This window comes from Amborella trichopoda, chromosome 3, assembly GCF_054954075.1.
Source record: "Amborella trichopoda isolate Santa Cruz 75 chromosome 3, AtrichopodaSantaCruz75HAP2 v2.0, whole genome shotgun sequence".
Lineage (NCBI taxonomy): Eukaryota > Viridiplantae > Streptophyta > Magnoliopsida > Amborellales > Amborellaceae > Amborella > Amborella trichopoda.
In genome coordinates this window covers 29504651-29523752 of record NC_142338.1, presented here as the reverse complement: position 1 = coordinate 29523752, position 19102 = coordinate 29504651, and the positions used below count along the sequence as shown (strand labels likewise).

Below are 19102 nucleotides of genomic sequence, written 5' to 3'. Positions count from 1 at the left end.
ATCTCTTTGGTCATCTTTTTGGAAAAGCTTGTGCGTGAGTTTAGCAAAATAATCTTTCGGAAGGGATTTTTTGTCTAGACCAAAGTGAAACGAAGCTCAAATAGCTTTGGGCCACTTCAGCTCAATTCGTTCTGATTGGCCTCTTCAACAGAAGCACAAAATTGTCATTTAAAAAATTAATTTTGTACTTCGGCTCTCTTCGATGTGATTCTGCCTCCTCGGCTTAAACTTCTAGCCCAACAACCAAAGCATATAATTGTATTTTTTATTGAATTTTTTGTTTTAAAATTTTTATTATTTTAATATATATTTTATTAATATTAAAAACCTTAAAAATTCCAAAGTCTTCCTCTAAATTGGCTGAAACATCAAATTGCTTCGTTTTTTCTGGCCAAATCGAAAAGGACTCCCGGGCAACACTGCACTGCTCCTAACAGCTCAAAATCGATTTACTCAAAACTTTTTAACTTTTTATCAATTTTCAACTATTTCAACTCTTGATAACAATCTACATTTCGATGATAGGGCTTTTAAAATTGAATCGGGTAAACATTTAATTGGCCATCTCTATACATTTTGATAAGTTTCCATTAAAATACATTTTGATTAGTTTCTCATTATTAAATTGAATTAGGTTAATAATGTAATTCAACTTTATGAACGGTATGCTTGTCCTTACTAGGGTGAAAAAAAACACTCACTCTCTCTCTCTCTCCGAGTGTTATGGATGATCATAATAGAGTTAGTGACCAAACATGGGAGGGTCATCTGGGCCTTATATATATCCCTTGTGCCCAGCCTTACATAACCATCCAAGAATAGGTGAAACTGCAATAGCCATGGATGGATTTAAAGCTTCACTGTGTCTTCTCATGGTTTCTCTCTCCTTCTCCCTCTCTCTAGCTTTTTTTCCCGACTATTATTATTGGGGCGATGGGGATGGTAGCCGATCCAATGTGAATTATAGTTACAATTACCATGGACTGAGTCCTTATTTCTACGACTATACATGCCCTCAAGCAAATGAGGTTGTGATTAGAGTGTTGGAGAACGCCTTTGCCCAGGATCCAAGGCTTCCTGCTTCATTGCTTAGGCTTCACTTTCATGATTGCTTTGTGCAGGTCTCTCTCTCTCTCCCTGATATCACAAGATTTTGTCTATAGTTGTCAAGATTTGGACCAAGATGGGCTGGTCCCCTTGGTAGGACAGCTGATTGGTGTCTCGGTCTTTCTAATTTCGAGATTGATCGAAAACTAGTCAAAATTGATATTTGATTAGTCAAAGTAGCTGATTTTTGGTTAAAACAAAGTTGAGCAAATATTTTCTGATGCGGTCCATGTTTCTAAACTTTTATTCTTTTTTCTTTTATTTTTTCATATATGATATTATTGATTCGACCATCGGTCCCACCAGTTCTGATTAATCCCTAACCGTATGGTGACCAGTCGAATCTTGAAAAGCCTCTTGGTCTTCCTATTTGAACCAACTCTGAACTCAACCATCCTTTTTTTAGCTCTACGAAGCCAGTTAATGTTGAACATTTATCCATGTTGGGAAGGTAGGCCTCTTTTTCTTAAATATGTTGTTTTGGGCCTCCCTCAGTGGTTCTCTCAAAAGAAGGTCCTGACGTTTAGTTTGTTCTCTCACCATGAATTTTTTTAGGGTTGTGATGGTTCGCTTCTGTTAGACAACAGCGAATCGGTGGCGAGCGAGAAGAAGTCGGGCCCAAATCTTAATTCAGTGAGAGGTTTTGAAGTGGTTGATTTGGTAAAGGCTGAACTTGAAGCAGTATGTCCTGGAGTTGTTTCATGTGCTGACCTTCTCGCCCTTGCTGCTAGAGCTTCTAGTGTACTGGTAAAATAACATACGCTCCAATTGTATCGAGAGAGAGAGAGAGTGTGCAATTAGGGATGAGTATGTGAAATACTTATTTTATTGTAATTTCACATGCTAAAGATGTAAGAATCTCAATTTTTACTTTTTAAGAGTTATTTTTAATCTCAACCTTTACTTTCTAAGAGTTATTTTTAAGTAGGTTAAGTTGGGGCATTGTTTTGATGGTGTAGAGTGGTGGACCGAGCTGGGAGGTTGCAGTGGGGAGGAGAGACTCGAGGACAGCAAGCCTAAGCCTTTCAGACGCCAACGTGCCCGCACCAAACTCTACTTTCCAAACCCTTCTCCAACAATTCAGTAAACAGGGGCTTGATGAAGTCGACCTGGTTGCACTATCAGGCATCTCTCTCTCTCTCTCTCTCTCTCTCTCTCTCTCTCATGCATATGGTAGCATCTCCGTTACATAATTATTTTACCGTTGCCCCAAACAAATGAAGGCCAAATATACCAACCCAATTACATGTCTTGCAAATTGAGACGCATTGTTCGGGCCTGTCTTATTTAAAAATGGGAAAAGTTTATATATAGCCAAGGCTCTGAACAGTCAAATTTGAGCCTCTCTCAAAACGTTCATTAGAAGTTGTTTTGATGCTCAAATATTTTTAAATTGATCATCTCGCCATCAAGATGCATGGACAAGGTAAAAAAACGGATTTCAAGTTTTGGAAATAGTACATTTTATAACGTATTTTTTGACCGTCAATTTTCGAGATTTTCATGTTTTTATAGATTTGTCTATCTATACTATTTTTTAAGCTTTAAAATTTATAAATAAATATAAAAATATATTTTAAAACAATCACAAAGATTTTCCGTATTAAAAACACATTTCTCGACATAAAGTAGGCTCTAATTTTATTGTTTAGAGCCTAGGCTCTATACAAACCGCACCCTTTAAACAATATAGCGAACAAAATCTAGTAGCCCTTAATTCTTGCTTGAAGATGGAATAATCCACCTCTTTTTAATTGCAAAATAGGGGGGCCAAACCTATCCTAGGTGGACCAAAAGTCCCTTCATTTTCGAATATCTTCAGTAGACACGGGTTGCAATTTTTAAAATCAGCTCATCAGCTCATTTTTAACCTGCTAAACATTCCATAATCTTTAATATCGGTACTATTACATGAAAAATTATCCAATAAGGACCTTCTCCCACTTATGTGTGTAGGATCCTAAAAGATCACCATTAAATTTAGTACGGATCTATAAAAAAATCAAGTTTTACACTTATGTGATAACTTTTTTAAAGATCCGTGCCACCTTTAGTGTAATCCTTTGAGGTCCTATACACATGAATGGATGAGGGTCCTATAGGATCACTATTCTTATTACATATTCATGTATGAGCCATTAATTTTGTCAAAGTTCCGACAGTGATTATGTAACTGACAATCATATTAATGGCTATAGTTTTGGCAAAACATGATCATGTATGAGCCTCATAGTTCAATATATTTTCTTATACGCCACTAGATTAGGCAAAATTTCAAACCATGATCATGTACCACTCGGTTTAAAATGATGATCATGTTTTTCCATTTGGATAGGCGCCAGTGTTTTTGTACGAGAGATAATTCTCTGTATCATCTACCTCCTCATTTAACAGAGTTTCAAACCATGAGCATAAGTCGGCAGCTAAATGGTTTAAATTCAAAACTGGAGCATATAATGGAAGCTAAATACAGCGGAATTCCCAACGGTGACCATATCGGTCACTAAACAAGTAAACTTCACAGTGATCTCATCACTTCACCCATCTAAGCCTTTATTTTTTAACCTTGTTTCAGGGAGTCACACACTTGGAATGGCAAGATGTGTGACTTTCAGGCAGAGACTGTACAACCAGAATGGAAATGGGCAACCAGATGCTTCTCTAGAGGGAGATTTCTATAACAGGCTGACATCATGTTGCCCAAGTTCAGGTGGAGACAATAATCTCTCTCCTTTGGACATGGTGAGCCCCACAAAGTTCGATAACTACTATTACAAGCTGCTCCTTTGGGGAAAGTCGCTTCTGAATTCAGATATGGTGCTAGTTACTGAAGTGGGGGCAAGACCATGAATTTGGTCCAGAGCTATGCAGAAAATGAAGACCTCTTCTTTGATCAATTTGCAAAGTCCATGGTGAAAATGGGTAACCTTAACCCTCTCCTTGGAAGCCAAGGGGAAGTAAGAACTAATTGTCGCCTAGCTAACTAAGCTGAACTGTGCTCTCTCTCTCTCTCTCTCTCTCTCTCTCTCTCTCTCTCTCTCTCTCTCTCTCTCTCTCTCTCATTTGGTTTTGACCATGTACTTCCTTTGTGTGAAACTTGTGGTCTGTATATTTACGCATGACGCATCATTGTAGAGTGCTTATGTGAAATGTCTTGAGATCTATGATAGTCTTTCGAAAATTTTGCCCATTGTAACCATTCGTCAGCATGGGAAGCCATTGTTTTTTCGCCCGGAGTAACTACAACTCTATAACAGAAAATAGAATATAAAACATCTGAATAAAAAAGAATAGGAGTGAGGTGTCAAGGTTTCAAAGCTCCAGAGATATATATGCAGGTCCAAAGATTGCATGTGAAAATTTGGAAGCGATCCCTGACAGTCATTTGCAGTGAGAAAGGCTGATACCATGTTTTCATTCGACACAGCTATGTCCAAAATAATATTCTAGCTCGCCAAAATGATAGTATTCATCAAAGAACAATAAATTCTACTGGTTTTATTTATGTCATCACCTAGCATTACATCTAGAAATAGTAAAAAACAGTAACTTTTAACAATTAAAGTCTTGAAGGATTCTCATGATGCGTGTGCAAATGCATTCAGCCACCAAAGGAAATTATTGTTAAACTAAATCAATGCAAAAGAATGATGATGCAGTTTCCACTGGATGACATTTCTTTGGGTAATAAACTTGAGAGAAAAATCCATCGTATCCAAAGTTGAAAACTTCAAGTCACCTCCCACTCGTTAACATAGTCAATGGTAAGCATTAGTAACTGTAACTTAAACATACAATGAAGTCACAATTACTTTTCATTTATCAATATTAGGTAACATGTAAGTCATTGTGGAGAGTCGTCCACAGCGCCCTGCGATCTTCAATAGACCCTCTCAACCAAGAATTTAGGAAGCACGAAATTCCCCATTCTTCAGGCAACAGCATATTCAATCAGTTGCCCACTCTTTTCTCCCTCAAAAAGACAGAAATCCATAACCCTCAAAACACCTAGAGCTTCTGCTTCACATGGATCCATATTTTCTCTCTCCTGTTCTTTGAGTTGCTTGTTCAGTAACAGGCAAGCTATCCCATGATGTGGAATTGACAAAGCTACCATTGAGAGTATCAGCCCGTGAGTAGCCTAACTCTGATCCAGTCACCTATTTTAATGTCAACAAGTCAGTCTAACACTATATCCCTTTACCATGGCAAGTATTTATACATATATATGTCAAGAGAGAGAGAGAGGGGTGGGGGGATGGGGGGGTGTATATTGATAATGGATGGTGGTTTTGATGCACTTACAGCTTCCAGGCAGGCAGATAGCACTGTGATGCCAGGCAAGGCATCTAATCCTCGCTACAAAAGTTGCAAGGGAAATTTTTCATCATAGCCATATCATTATTTTAATTGTCAAAACAATTATCATTCTTTTCACCAGCCTGATATCATTGTGCATATGCACAAACACAGGCAAACTCACCTGGTGCTCAACTCGAATTTTGTAAACGAAACCAGCACAGCAGAAGATTGATGCTAGCACAATGAACCTGCATGAATGAAGTTCACATAAACAACTATTAAAATTTTACATAAACGGGACTTATACAAAACCCAGTACAATAAAGCCTTGGGTAAGTACCACAGTTATAAGGCTACAGAATGAAATACTGCTAACCAGGTAGATAATATCTTTTCCACAAAAAGCAGAAAAAGAAAATTATTGTCAATTGGACTTCTTTTCGAAGGAAAGAATCATGTTTGTGCGAGGGAAGTCGAGACTTTAGAACACTTAAAATTTGTCTCAAAAATCAAACCAAGCTGACCCAACCTTTTTCATTTCTGTGCCTTAGGCTGCAGCCTGGTGGTAGGTAGACATCCAGATTGCTCAAAAGATGTCAATGATTCGAGCCTCTGGAGTTTGTCCCATAATTCTAAGCTACCCTTTTTTCGGTTTCAGACCGAAATGAGTTTGAACTCAACCAACTTACCCAAGAGAAAAAAGGAATTCATAACATAATATATAAAAATATGTTCCATGCAGTGGTTTAAAAAACGGATCAGTGCCGCGGACCAAGCACCCCAAAAACCCATCCGGATCGGTGAATCGGCAGATCGGAGGGGAATCAGCCGAAACGGTCAAATTCGGCAATAAAAAAATCCAAAAAAATTATTAAAAATCATTATAAATGTTGGTTTTTAGGAATCCAATAAGAAATGGGGTACTACATTATTAACTTTCATTTTTGTGAATCAATATACGAATATTGAGATGTTCTTTCCCTATATGAACTTATGCTACCCATTAAATTTATATCACACAAAAGAATAATCATAAAATTATCATGGATGAAGTATATAATCATACATGGACTAAAATAAAGCATACAATTTGTAAAATATGACCTAAAACCAAAATGAAAGGCGATGTTCTTTTTTATTTTGGTCATGTTGTTCCCATTCATTGAATTCGCATGACAATTCATTGACTTGATCTAGGAACAAATCATCCAAATTAGTGGGCGCCTGAGTATCTCTGAGTATTAGTGTTTTTTGTTGCGCTCCTAGTCCAAAATCCCCGAAACTTGTCCATCTTTCATGCTCACCTACACTGTCATGCTCGCCCCTAGCCTCTTATTGTTGGATACACAGTTGATCCTAGAGAGGATATTACGTGACTTCGTATTAAAAGAAAAACTTATCTCATATTTTCATTTTTTTGGAAAACGGAAAGATGTTCAATTGTCAATGAGATACTTGCAGCCCCCAAAACTTCTGGGTCATCAGAAACATGTTCAAATGGATATAATACTGATACCCAATGCTACTACAAGAACATCAGAGAAAGATGAAGATAATTTGATTTATAAAAGGTATCGTGATATTCAATAATACGTTGTTTTCTTGCTGGGACGGATTAGGATATAGACTGCGCTCGTGATATTCAATAATATAAGCAGCATGCAACAATTTTAAAGATAAAATAAGAAGAGGTGCAAACATCCTTCAAAGAGAAACAATTGTGAGGAAGCCATAAGAACAATATTGGACAACAAGCTGTATTTAGAGAAAATAAATACTTGCAATGTCAGCCAAAAATGAAATATTGTAGTGATAGAAAATGTAGGCCCCTTCTTTATTCTGAACATGAAAGTGTTGCCCAATCCACATAGGAAAGTTAATTGGGAATCCAAAGGATACCACAAAAGCTACTAACAAAATAAACATTGCAACTTCATTCTGAAAGCAACGCCACATGATCAAAGCCAGTCCAAGAACCCCAAACAGAAAAACAAAAGGAAAGAAAAGGGAAATAGAGAATGCAACCCATTTTGAAAGAATAGTTTTGCTTATTTAGAACTTTAAAAGACAAGCAACATTACAGTACACTTTTAGAGTTAGAAATTGATACCTGAAATCTCCATAACCCAAAGAAGCTCATAACAAATCCGCAAATAAAAAATCGGAAATTGGGCAGAAAACCCCGTAAAAATAATAGCTCACAATGACTACAACTCTATATCAGAAAAAAAATAAAAAAAATAAAAAAAGAAATGTTCCCCCAATAAACATCAAGAGAATATGAAAATGAAAAACAAGAATAAAAATGAAAACCCAACAATGATTCAAACAAGAAAAATCAGATTTCATACAATCAGACAATCTATAAAGGAAATTCATAAAATAAATAAAAAAATAATCCAACAATCAACCTTATAAGTGTTCACATGCAGAGACCCCAAAAACAAAATTCGTACAAAAAGAAAATACAAAACCACAAATTGTGTTACCTGGTTCTAGTGGAATCTAATCTTAACATGATCATTAGAACAAAAAAAAAAAAAATGGATCAAATCGATGGAGAATGACCCCATGATTTACGGTTTGGTTTTCAAAATCATGAATCTCGCCCCAAAAAAAAATTCGTAAAACTAAAATACAAAACAACAAATCATAGTACCTGATTTTGATGAAAGCATGTATTACCATGATCATTAAGAAAAAAGAACGGATTAAATCAATGAAAAAATGGCCACCAAAATATCGAATTGGCAAAAAACCCTAATCCGCTCAAAAAAAACCCAAATTTCAATCAACAAATTCACAATCCGGTATTTTTTTAGGCTCAATCCAAACCCAATCAATGTTTTACGGACCTAAAATATGATTCCCCTCCATTGTTCATCAAGAAACGATAAATTTTGATGAATTTTGATGCTTCCAGCAGTTTTTTTGCTGAAAAAGGGAAGAACAATGTTTATTGTAGCGACTCACCGTTTTACTGTAGCGAGTTGCCGTTTTTTCGGTAAAAAACGTCGTTTTCACTCTAAAACCGCCTGATTCCTGTATTTCATGAGAATCGGCACGGGGTGGCTGATTCCTGTGTCGACCCGGGCGATTCTAGGGCCGGTTTTTAAATCCCTGATTCCACGTGTAAAAGATTACACATTGACCTAAACAGAGCACCTAATCCTAATCCTATTACAAACATAATGGGCAGAACTCAGATTAACTAGGATATATATTTGTGTAGTTCTTTTTTCTTTTTTTCCCCTGATCTGCTTGAGGGACTGATATTCCAACAAGAGCTACTTACTATATCAAGGAAAGAGAGATGTTGGTAGACAATATACTTGCTATATATGATTCTGTTTTCCACCTGTATTTGATATTGGAGTATTGCTAGAGAATTTTAAAGTCAATACTTGTTGAAGAGAATAAAAAATAAATAACCTAATTTACAGCTTGTCTAACTAGGATCTTTTATCAACTTACACACAAGAGAGTACTCCAAATGTAGCCCATCCTCTAGTAGCATCAGATCCTCTTTCCTGATCATATTCTGCAAAGAAAAGAAGATCAGGGTCAATCGTCACTTGTTAAGGGAATTGATCTACACTTTCATAAAGTACTAACCAGCTAGACCAAGATGGTTATCAAAAAGGAGCATAACCATTTGTCTTCGTATTACTTATTTCAGATGCAGTGAAAGTAATCATTTAAGCCAAAAACACCTTACTGATAAAGTGTACAAGACACAAAAACAAGTATAACTGCAATTTAACCAAGTGCAATACACAGAATTGTATTGTTAAATTCTCCAGATTAAGAAGCTAAATTTGTCAGCAGCATTTATCTTCATTAACAATTCAATGATCCATGTTAAAACTAATGGCCAATAGAGAATTCCAAACAATTCCAATGAGAGCTCGGCAAGAATTATTTTATGGTTGTTTGCACAAAACATTAAAATGAATATATTCCAAACATACAATAACAACAATAATTCATAAGGTTTAATATAAATGAGTAGATAGATGACTTCCACGTTCCTTCACATGAATATATTCCAAGTTTTAATTTTTAAACCTCTAGAATTACGAGGTCCAAAGAATATAAGCATTATTTTGTCTAAAATGATCTAAACTAGTGTTTAAAAAACCAATCTGATTTGGGAAGGAATCACTCGTGATCAACCCGGTTCCTTGTTAGAACTTGGAATTGGTCCGGTTCCCATGGAACAAGTCTTGTTTCCATGGAATCACCTAGGTCGATCAAGGAACTAGGCGAATTTGTCAGGGAACTAGGCTATTTGGACCAGCCAGATTGACCGGTTCCCACACATTACATTATCTTAAAGACATATATTCCTTTTTTATTTTATTTTTTTAAAAAATTAGGACGAATTCTCACACAAGAGAATCACTCCAATTCACCAACCCAGATCAGTGCTTGGCCAATCTTGGCCAAATTTTGGGATGGCCAGCTCACCCAGGCAATCTGGGATTTAAAAAGTGAGTTAAAATAGTTGAAAATAATGTTAGGGAAAACTAAAGAAGAGAAAAGGAGAAAAAACAAAGGTAAGCGACTAGAGAGTAGTAAGAGAGAGAAAAAGAAGGAAGAAAAAGGAGGAGAGAGGGAGATTGAGAGGCAAAAAGAGCGTGAGGAAGGGAGAGAGAGAGAGAGAGGTGATGGCCTAGAATGACCAACAGGTACCTCCTTTTATGTCAACAAAGTGAACCAATTACAGTACTACCCATGCACAATGAAATAGGACATATATGACCTAAGCAAAAATAAAGACATTTATACCCATCAAATATAGCAATAATTAATTATTTCCAACGCTCCCTCCCCCTCAAGTTAGTGCATAGCTATCAATCATGCCCGACTTGCTTGTGATATCTTGCAGTCTATCCCATCCAACAGCTTTAGTGAAGATACCTGCAAGTTGATCTTTAAGCTTCACATGAGGAGTATGAATGATCTACGCAACAACCTTCTCTCTAATGCGGTGACAATCTACTTTAATGTGTTTAGTCTTTCATTGTCACATTACAAAGTCAAGGACGCTTAACTTTAACCTCCCAAATCAGATGAAACATTTTGGACCCGCAGTACTTCAAATGTATTATGAGCCATAGCCCTATATGCCACTTCAGCACTTGATCTTGCCACCACATTTTGTTACTTGCTTTTCCAGTAAACCAGATTTCCTAAAACAAAGGTGCAATAGCCAGTTATGGATCTCCTATTAGTTGGGCATCTAGCCCAATCAGCATCAATGTAAATAGCAACATAACAATGCCCTTGATTAGAGAAAAATAACTCTCTTCCTAGAGCAGACCAGAGATATCTCCATATCCGATACATTGTATCAAGATGTGGTTTACGTGGTGCCTGGATAAATTGGCTGACCACACTAACCGCATAAGAGATGTCCGGTCATGCGATTGTGGGGAATATGAGCTTGCCCAGTATTTGGAACTTTCCAGCAACTCTCCCCCTACTCCATAACGTTTAGGATTGATTTCTATAAGAATATCGGCTTGTCTAGCTCTGAACATTACAGTTTGTTGTAATAGGTTCAGTTAATAATTTATTTGGGAGATGGTTATCCCTTTCTTTGATGTTGCCACTTCAATTCCCAAAAACTACTTAAGGGGTCCTAAATCTTTGATATTGAACACCTTGCTTAGATATGATTTAAAATCTTCAATATCCTTCACATTGTCCCCTGTCACAATAATATCATCGACATTCACTATAAGGGCTAAAATCTCAATACTATTCTTCTTTACAAAGAGCATATGATCAACCTGACTTCTAAACCCATATTTCAGCAATGCCTTAGTGAATTTTCCAAACCACACTTTAGGAGACTGTTTAAGTTCATAAATCTCCTTCTTTAACTTGCACACCTTTCCTGTCTCCGAATAAATCTGAATACCTGGAGGCATGGACATATAGATCTTTTCTTGGATATCTCCATGCAAGAATGCACTCTTCACATCTAGCTAGTGGAGAGGCAAAGATTTATTAGCAGCTCGAGAAAGACAGATCCTCAATGTGTCTTGGTAGTCTATGTCAAGAGTCTGATTGAAGCGCTTTGCAGCCAATCTGACCTTATGACTTTCAATGTGCCATCAGCCTTGCACTTCACAGTTTATAACAGTTTATACCACCAACATCCTACGACCTTCTTTGTTTTAGGAAGATTGGTGATTTCCCATGTATTATTTTGCCCAAGGGCTTACATCTCATCACCCAAGACAACCTTTCATTGAGGTTGTGAAAGTCCATGTGCAACTCAGGAAGGTATTCGAACTGAAGATGGGGCAATTATGAAGCCACGATAAGAAGACACAGATTTATAAGATACAAACCTCCCTACAGGATGTTGAACAAAATAATGCTTATCCATGCATACAATAATGGGTAAGTCCAACATTAGGATTCTCATAGAAGCTGAAAGAATTACCGAAGTTAGGAACAGTTCCTGATTCCAGGTTAGCACTGGGGTATAATTGTTTAGAACTTTGGGTTGTACCCATCTTCTTGTCGGAATTATGTCATTTCAAAGCCTTAAATTCGACATTTTCAATCGCTCGTAACTTCAGTGGGAGTAAAAGAGTGACATGACTCTGGGATCTTGACACACTGGGACCAAGAGTCATGGAACCCCGATTAAGTCATAAGGAGGATTTATATGTGGGAGGTACCAAGAGGGTTGATCGTTACGTCTTAGTCAGAGTCAGTTACTATATTTGTGCCTCATGACTGAGTGATGGGCCAAGGAAATACTATTTATGTATGAACTTGATGACTAACAGCCTTGTATGGGAAGGTTACGACCAATAGAGGACATTGGCCAAAACCCCTGATTCCTAAAACCTTTTCATAACATATGCATATACATTCGCAGTGCATGGGAAGCCACTCTTCTAGGGATCCACTTGTTAGAGTTATGCACATGTGCCAAGAGAGGAACCCCCGCACATGTGTGTGCATGTCCTCTAGGGGGTGCACCTGAAATCCACTTATACTTGAGGATTCAGATTCGCACATCGGTTTGACTTTGATAGGCTCAAATCATGAGCCTCTGATTATATACTGTGGGTCATGAGTTTGTTGAGTCATACCGAGAAGGCTTTGGATTCCAAATCTAGCCAAGTGAAATGCTCCGTTTCGTAATTCAACTCCAAGGATCCTAATTTTCCTTGTAAATATTTTTAATCAATGCCAAAATGATTTAATTTGATGGAAAATCATTAAAATGATTTTTATGGGTTTATGGGAAGTTTTATGGATTCTTTGAGCAAGGGGGCTTTGTGCACATGTGTGGAGGATTCTAGAAGGGGTATACAATTTGTAATTACAAGCCAAACTCTAAGGGTATATGATAAATGTGCAATTAACCACCTAAGCTTATGTGGCATGCTTTCATTAGCTCCACATGCTCTTATGAAATGGAAGGAACTTTTAAGATTTTCTTTTTGCTGGAATTTTTAATAAATGACCATAAGGGTATACCCTCCATCTTGGTTTTAGTTTTATTAAATGTAAAGAGCATGGGCGTTTTGATAACAAAGGAAATTTACGTGAATTAAAAGAAGATAAAGGCGTTTAAATTCATACCACACATCTTGATGGCATGATGATGGATGGTGGGCTAGGATCATGTCTCTCTTTGTAGCCATTGGTTGATGACATGAAGAGCCAAGATTCATTCATCTCGAAGCATCTCCACACTTGAGAGTTAGAAGCATATAAATACCTCACAAGCCTACATTTTCTCACACATGAATTCACTTCACAAATTCCCTCCAAAAAGTGGCACGCCCCTCTCTCTCTCTCTCTCTCTTCTTCCATTGAATGGCATGCCCAAGCTAGTCTTCTTCTTCCCTTCTCTCTAAGATCCTCCTTCATGTTAAGGCGAGAGAATAGCTCCATTGAAGGTCTTATATTACTCCATAATGGTGATCCAAAGCTCAAATTCAAGCCATGGATGATCTAGTCTTCAAGCCCTCAACAATTGAGTTAGATCATTTCTATTTCTATTTATTTCCTTCGTTTCTCCTTGCAATAAATTTTTAATTACAACATTACTTTGATCATTAGATCTTTGATCCTTTGAATGATCTTTGATCTCACTAGATCCATATAGTTAAAGGCTTCAAAGATGCATTTTAGTATAGTTTTCCATGAGCTTTCTTCCTTGGATTTTGGAATTTTTTATTGCTGATATGTATCTGAGATTTTTTTATCATATCAGTCACTTACACTTTGCTTCTTAATCTCTTGAATTGTTGCTTTTATAAGAAGAGACTATGTCAGAATATTGAGAGCCGAATTGTGAAGTTGATTGAACCGGTTTTGTGTTTTAAGAGCCCGATTTTCTCCCACGATTTCTCCACTTGATTTGATCTTTAGATCTCTGCAAATCCTTCCATGTTTTAATTGGGTATCGGTAGATGCTTGACTTCCCACTTTATTAGATGATGAATTAGGTCGATTTTGAGATATGTCATTGCATATAACCCAGTAACACATAGCTAAGACCAAAGCCCATAAACCGGACACTCCAGAGCCCCGATTGGCTTCCCATGGTCATGTTGCATTGCACACTTGAGCATATGTATGTTGACGTAATAGAGATCATGTTATAATGAATTTTATGAAGTCCATTGATGTATAATTTTTCTTTGTAAGTTTGAGTAATGCTGAATTTCAAAAGCACACTATACATATGTAGTTTGATGGTTTCCTTTTGTAAGTTGTCTTGTTCATAAGCAAGGTACCTTAATAGATCTGTATCCTCTTATTTGAATGTATTTGGATGAAAGTAGCTCACTGTGGTTACGGTGACCTGGCTGTAAGTTGAATTTTCGAGTTGTAATTGTGAGTGTATTGTAAAATTTCAAGGTATATTAGCTTGTATTTTTTGTAGTCCAAGTCAAGAATATTGGTTTCTATACACAAGTGGTATCAAAGCCAAAACTCTAAGAGAGGTCCCTTTGAGTCTTTTTGTGAGTCCTAGATTGTATTAGAACTTTGCTCAAGTGTTTGCGCATGGCCAACAAATCGATAGTTACCATATTGCTTAAAGAAGAGAAGTTCAACGGGTCGAATTTCCTTGAATGGCGAAGGAAAGTGGGATATGTACTCCATGAGGAGGGTCTCATACCCATGATCACACAAGACCCTCCAAATGTGCCACGTTTAATGCCGCTCAAGCCACACGTAATGCCTATGAGACATGGAGCACGGAAAATCAAAGTGCTAAGAATGTGCTCTTAGCCACTATGTCCTATACTTATGCAAAAGAGTATGAAAAGTGTAGGACAGCCAAAGAAATAATTGAAAAGATGAAAAAAACCTTTGATACTCTATCTTACTCTCACAAGGTGATGAGTATGAGAAGCTCATGGATTGCCTGATGCCGGATCACTCAAAAATTGGTAATCATGTGAGAGTTTTCTCCATATGGTGAAGGACATTGAGTTGGCCTGCATGGAATTTGATATGCCAACTCAAGTGACCCTCTTCTTGTCCACTGTCTCCCCTTCATAGAAGAAATTTACAGCCACCTTGGTGGCATGTGACACCCCAATGACTCTTTCACATTCTCACTTGAAGCGGAGGAAGAGTTCCGGACTGTGAGCATGCATGGACCTAAGACTATGGTCCATATGGTAAACACTAGCCCTTCCTCTTCTTATTTACCTTCTCATGGTATGCATGTGAATGTGTGTGGGAATGCTCCAAATCATCTGAACGGGGATGGTACTTACTCGCTCTCAGGCGGATGCAGAAGCCGCTATTGCTAGAGGGGTAGCTAAGGCCCAACAAATATCAGAAGGGGCACGAAAATCAGTCACTCTTGTGCAAGAGTAGCTAGCCAAGCTCCTAAAGGATCCGCACCCTTGATGCATGTTACTTTCCTCCACCTCTCACTCCTTCCCTTTCCTTTAAGTATCGGCTTCAACCTTTTGGTTGTTGTTGTAGCGTATTTTTCAACACTAGAATCCCCGATGCAAATAAGGAGGAAGCCAGTTGCGACCTAAGCCTACAGGTACCAAAATACCTGCGAACTGCGGAAGCACTGATAGAATAAACCCTTATTTTTTAGAGAATTTTGAAAGGTGTTGGATTGGTCCCAAAAAGAATGTGGTTACGGCATTTGACTCCCTAAGAGCATGACTCCCTAAGAGCACCCGCCAAGTTTTATCGTGATCTGACGAAGTTAAAGCAGACCAAACGGAAAATCAATTTCCAAATTAGGCTCCTAACATGCCAAAAAAGTGCTTCATAACTACAGACCTATTATCAGGGTCTCAGATGGGTACTAGAATGCTTCCATTGGATTTGGAAGGTCCAAAAACCCCCAGATAACAAATTTCAGCTCATATGGGTGCTTCTAGACCATTCTCTGGCCAACTTACCCAAAAAAGGTAGGTTTTACACTATTCTGGTACACCTTCGGCGAACCAGATTCGATTTTTGGAAAAATTGTGCCTTCTAAACTCGAGATCATCTTCCAAGAGCCATAACTTCTTCGTTTTAAGCCTAATCATGCCCAAATTTCATAAGTCGTCTCGTCAACGCGTACGTTTTGATATATGGCACAGTGACATAGCCCAAGACGAAAGAAATCCTAGAGAGAAGTTGCATAAAAAAAACTCGTGTTGCAGATTTTTGCAAGATGGAGAACCCTTTGATCAAGTGGTCGTATCACGAAGCCCCGACCTCGAATCATTTTAAAAACGGGTCCGTTGCGACCGTGACGTCGAGGGCTTCGATTTGAGGTAAACATCACAAGTGATGAAATACCAAAGATGCCCTATTTTGAGGTTACAAAAAGGGATATTTTCTGGTGACCGAAATCCCATATTCCAGCAACTTCCCCAATTCGGAAAGTGATGATCTGACAACCAAATCGAGTCATTTTTATCATGAAATAATCATGACGGCTTCCCTGTCAATCTATGATGAAAAGATCAAACCAAAACATCAAGAAATGGACAAGACCAAGCACTCAAGATTGCAAGTTTCCCATTTTTCGCCGGATTTCAAGAAGGGTTTGAAACCTCAATTCAAGAATTAAATCATATATCAAAATGACCGTCTCGCCAAGACCATCACTTTTACGATGTTATTTCCACCAGAAGGTTGTTGGAAGAGCGAAATAGGCCCCAAACGATCACCATAGCCTATGATGCCTTTTTGGGGACCATCCGATCATTTCCAAGATTCTAGGTGGAGCCAAAATTGTCATTTTGGCCCAAAAACGGGATTCAATTTTTGAAAAATTTGGCTTGTTTTTAGTCATTCGGCAGGGCAAGTTGTTGTAAGGTATTTTTCGACACTTGTATCCTCGGTAAGAATAAGGAGGAAGCCAATTGTGACCTAAGCCTACAGGTACCAAAATACCTGCAGACTGCGGAAGCACTAATAGAATAAATCTTGATTTTTTAGAGAATTTTGAAGGGTGTCGAATTGGTCCCAAAAAGTATGTGGGGACGGCATTTAACTCCCTAAGAGTACCAGATTGCTTCCATTGGATTCAGAACGTCCAAAAACCCCTAGATATCGAATTTCAGCTCAATCAGGTGCTTCTAGACCATTCTAGGACCAACTTACCCAAAAATGGTAGGTTTTACACTATTTTGGTGCGCCCTTGGCGAACCAGTTTCCATTTCTAAAAACCATACCTTATGAACTCGGGATCATCTTCCAAGAGCAATAACTTCTTCGTTTTAAGCCCAATCAAGACAGAAGAAATCTTAAGAGTAGAAATCTTAAAGAGAAGTTGCATAAAAAACAACTCGAGTTGCAGATTTTTGCAAGATGGAAACCCCTTTGATCAAGTGGTTGTATCATGAAGCCACGGCCTCGGATCGTCTTGAAAATGGTCCGTTGCGACGATGATGTCGACGGCTTCGATTTGAGGTAAACATCGCATGTGATGAAAGACCAAAGATGTCGTATTTTGAGGTTACAAAAAGGGACATTTTTCAGCTACCGGAATCCCATATTCCGTCAACTTCCCTAATTCGAAAAGTGATGATCCAACAACCAAATCGAGCCATTTTTATCATGAAATGATCATGACAGCTTCCCCATCAATCTATGATGAAAAAGTCGACCCAAAACATCAAGAAATGGACAAGATTAAGCACTCAAGATTGCAAGTTTCCCATCTTTCACCAGATTTCAAGAAGGATTTGAAAGCTCAATTCAAGGATTAAATCATATATCAAAATGATTGTCTGGCCAAGACCATCACTTTTATGATGTTATTTTCATCGAAAGGTTGTTGGAAGAGCTCGAAATAGGTCCCAAACGATCACCATAGCCTATGGTGCCTTTTTGGGAACCATCCGGTCATTTCCAAGATTCTAGGTGGGGGTCATTTTGCCCTAAAAACGGGATTCAATTTAAATTCACAAAAACAGTAATTTTTTACAATTTGGCTTGCTTTTAGTCATCCACCCTTGTTTCAAGGGCATGATATATAAGCACCTTATACTCATTTGTAACCCTAGGTTGGGTGTAAGATCAAAGTGTTGGCAAAAATTAATGAAATACATTGAGCTTCCCTTTAGTTTGTGATTTTTGGACTCTATCTTCTTCACACCAAAGAGAGGAGAGAGAAAGCTTTCACCCATTAAGAACTACCCCTAGAACCCTCCACTTCTATCCTAGAACCTTCCACTTCCAACCTAGAACCTTCCACTTCCAACCTAGAATCTTCCACTTTCAACCTAGGATTTGCCACTCCCAACCTAGAACCCTTCACTCCCACCTTCTGTAGCCCTTATTCCATACACCTAGGTCTACTTTCAATAGTCCCTAGTGCATAAGCCTTAACCCTACACGCTCATTTCCACACCAAGGCACTCAACCCACCTTGAAGGATACACCAAGAAGGCTAGGAGCCTAGCCCCCGGTACGGACCCAAGGTTCAAATTAGGTAACCAACATTACCCTCCCTTTCTCTCTCTCTCTCTCTCTCTGATCGAGGACTAAGTCCCCAAGTCCCCTCTCTCTCTCTTCTTCTCCCTCTCTCTCTCCCTCTCTTTCTCTATCTCAATCTCGGACTGAGGGCTAAGCCCTCAGTCCCCTCTCTTTCTCTCTTTCTATCTTTCTCTCACTTCTCCCTCTCTCTCGATTTTCCCTCCCTCTCTCGGTTTCTCGCTCTCCCCGTCTCTTTCTCTCTCTCTCTCGGTCTCGAACTGGGGGCTAAGCCCCCAGTCCCCTCTTTCTCTCTCTTTGTCTTTCTCTCTCTTCTTCTCCCTCTCTCTCTCAATTTTCTCTCTCTTCCCTCTCTCCCTCTCTTTCTCTCCCTTTCTCTCTCTCTCGATCTCGAACCGAGGGCTAAGCCCCCAATCCCCTCTCTTTTTCTCTATTTTTCTTTCTCCCTTTCTCTCGATTTTCTCTCTTTCCCTCTCTCCCTCTCTCTTCCTCTCTCTCTCTCTCTTTCTCTCGGTCTCGAATCGGGGGATAAGCCCCCAGTCCCCTCTCTTTCTCTCTCTCTTTCTCTCTCTCCTCCAGTCCCCTCTTTTTCTCTCATGTGCACTCTCCTCACCCACTCACTCGGATCAGTGGCTAAGCCACCGGTCCCCTCCCTCTTTCCTCTCTCTTTCTCTCTCTCTCCTTCTCACCCACTCACTCGGACCGGCAACCTAAGCCATCGGTCCCCTCCCTCTTT

The 19102-nt window shown here is 38.5% G+C and overlaps 1 protein-coding gene and 1 non-coding gene across 23 annotated transcripts in view; one reads left to right on the top strand and one right to left on the bottom strand.

Moving 5' to 3' along the window:
- Nucleotides 1–725: 725 nt before the first annotated feature.
- Nucleotides 726–4288, top strand: LOC18430637 (peroxidase 9). Its single transcript, XR_016051058.1, has 4 exons — nt 726–1121; nt 1663–1854; nt 2067–2232; nt 3683–4288. It is a non-coding gene; the product is annotated as a peroxidase 9 (transcript).
- Nucleotides 4289–4755: 467 nt separating this feature from the next.
- LOC18430636 (G-protein coupled receptor) overlaps nt 4756–19102 on the bottom strand; it is a 66607-nt gene continuing 52260 nt past the window's right edge. For 18 of the 22 annotated variants that reach the window (XR_016051057.1, XR_016051056.1, XR_016051050.1 and 15 more), the window contains 4 exons: nt 8884–8950; nt 5591–5657; nt 5413–5466; nt 4756–5267 (listed from right to left, as the gene is read on the bottom strand). Coding sequence is in view for 12 of the 22 variants with exons in the window: in XM_020665106.2 (XP_020520765.1) it covers nt 5130–5267; nt 5413–5466; nt 5591–5657; nt 8884–8950 (326 nt within the window). In the remaining 10 variants the exon portion in view is untranslated. Of the gene's footprint in view, nt 5268–5412; nt 5467–5590; nt 5658–8382; nt 8530–8883; nt 8951–19102 lie in introns of all 22 variants that reach the window. The other 4 variants (XR_016051048.1, XR_016051051.1, XR_016051053.1 and 1 more) reach the window with 1 other exon arrangement.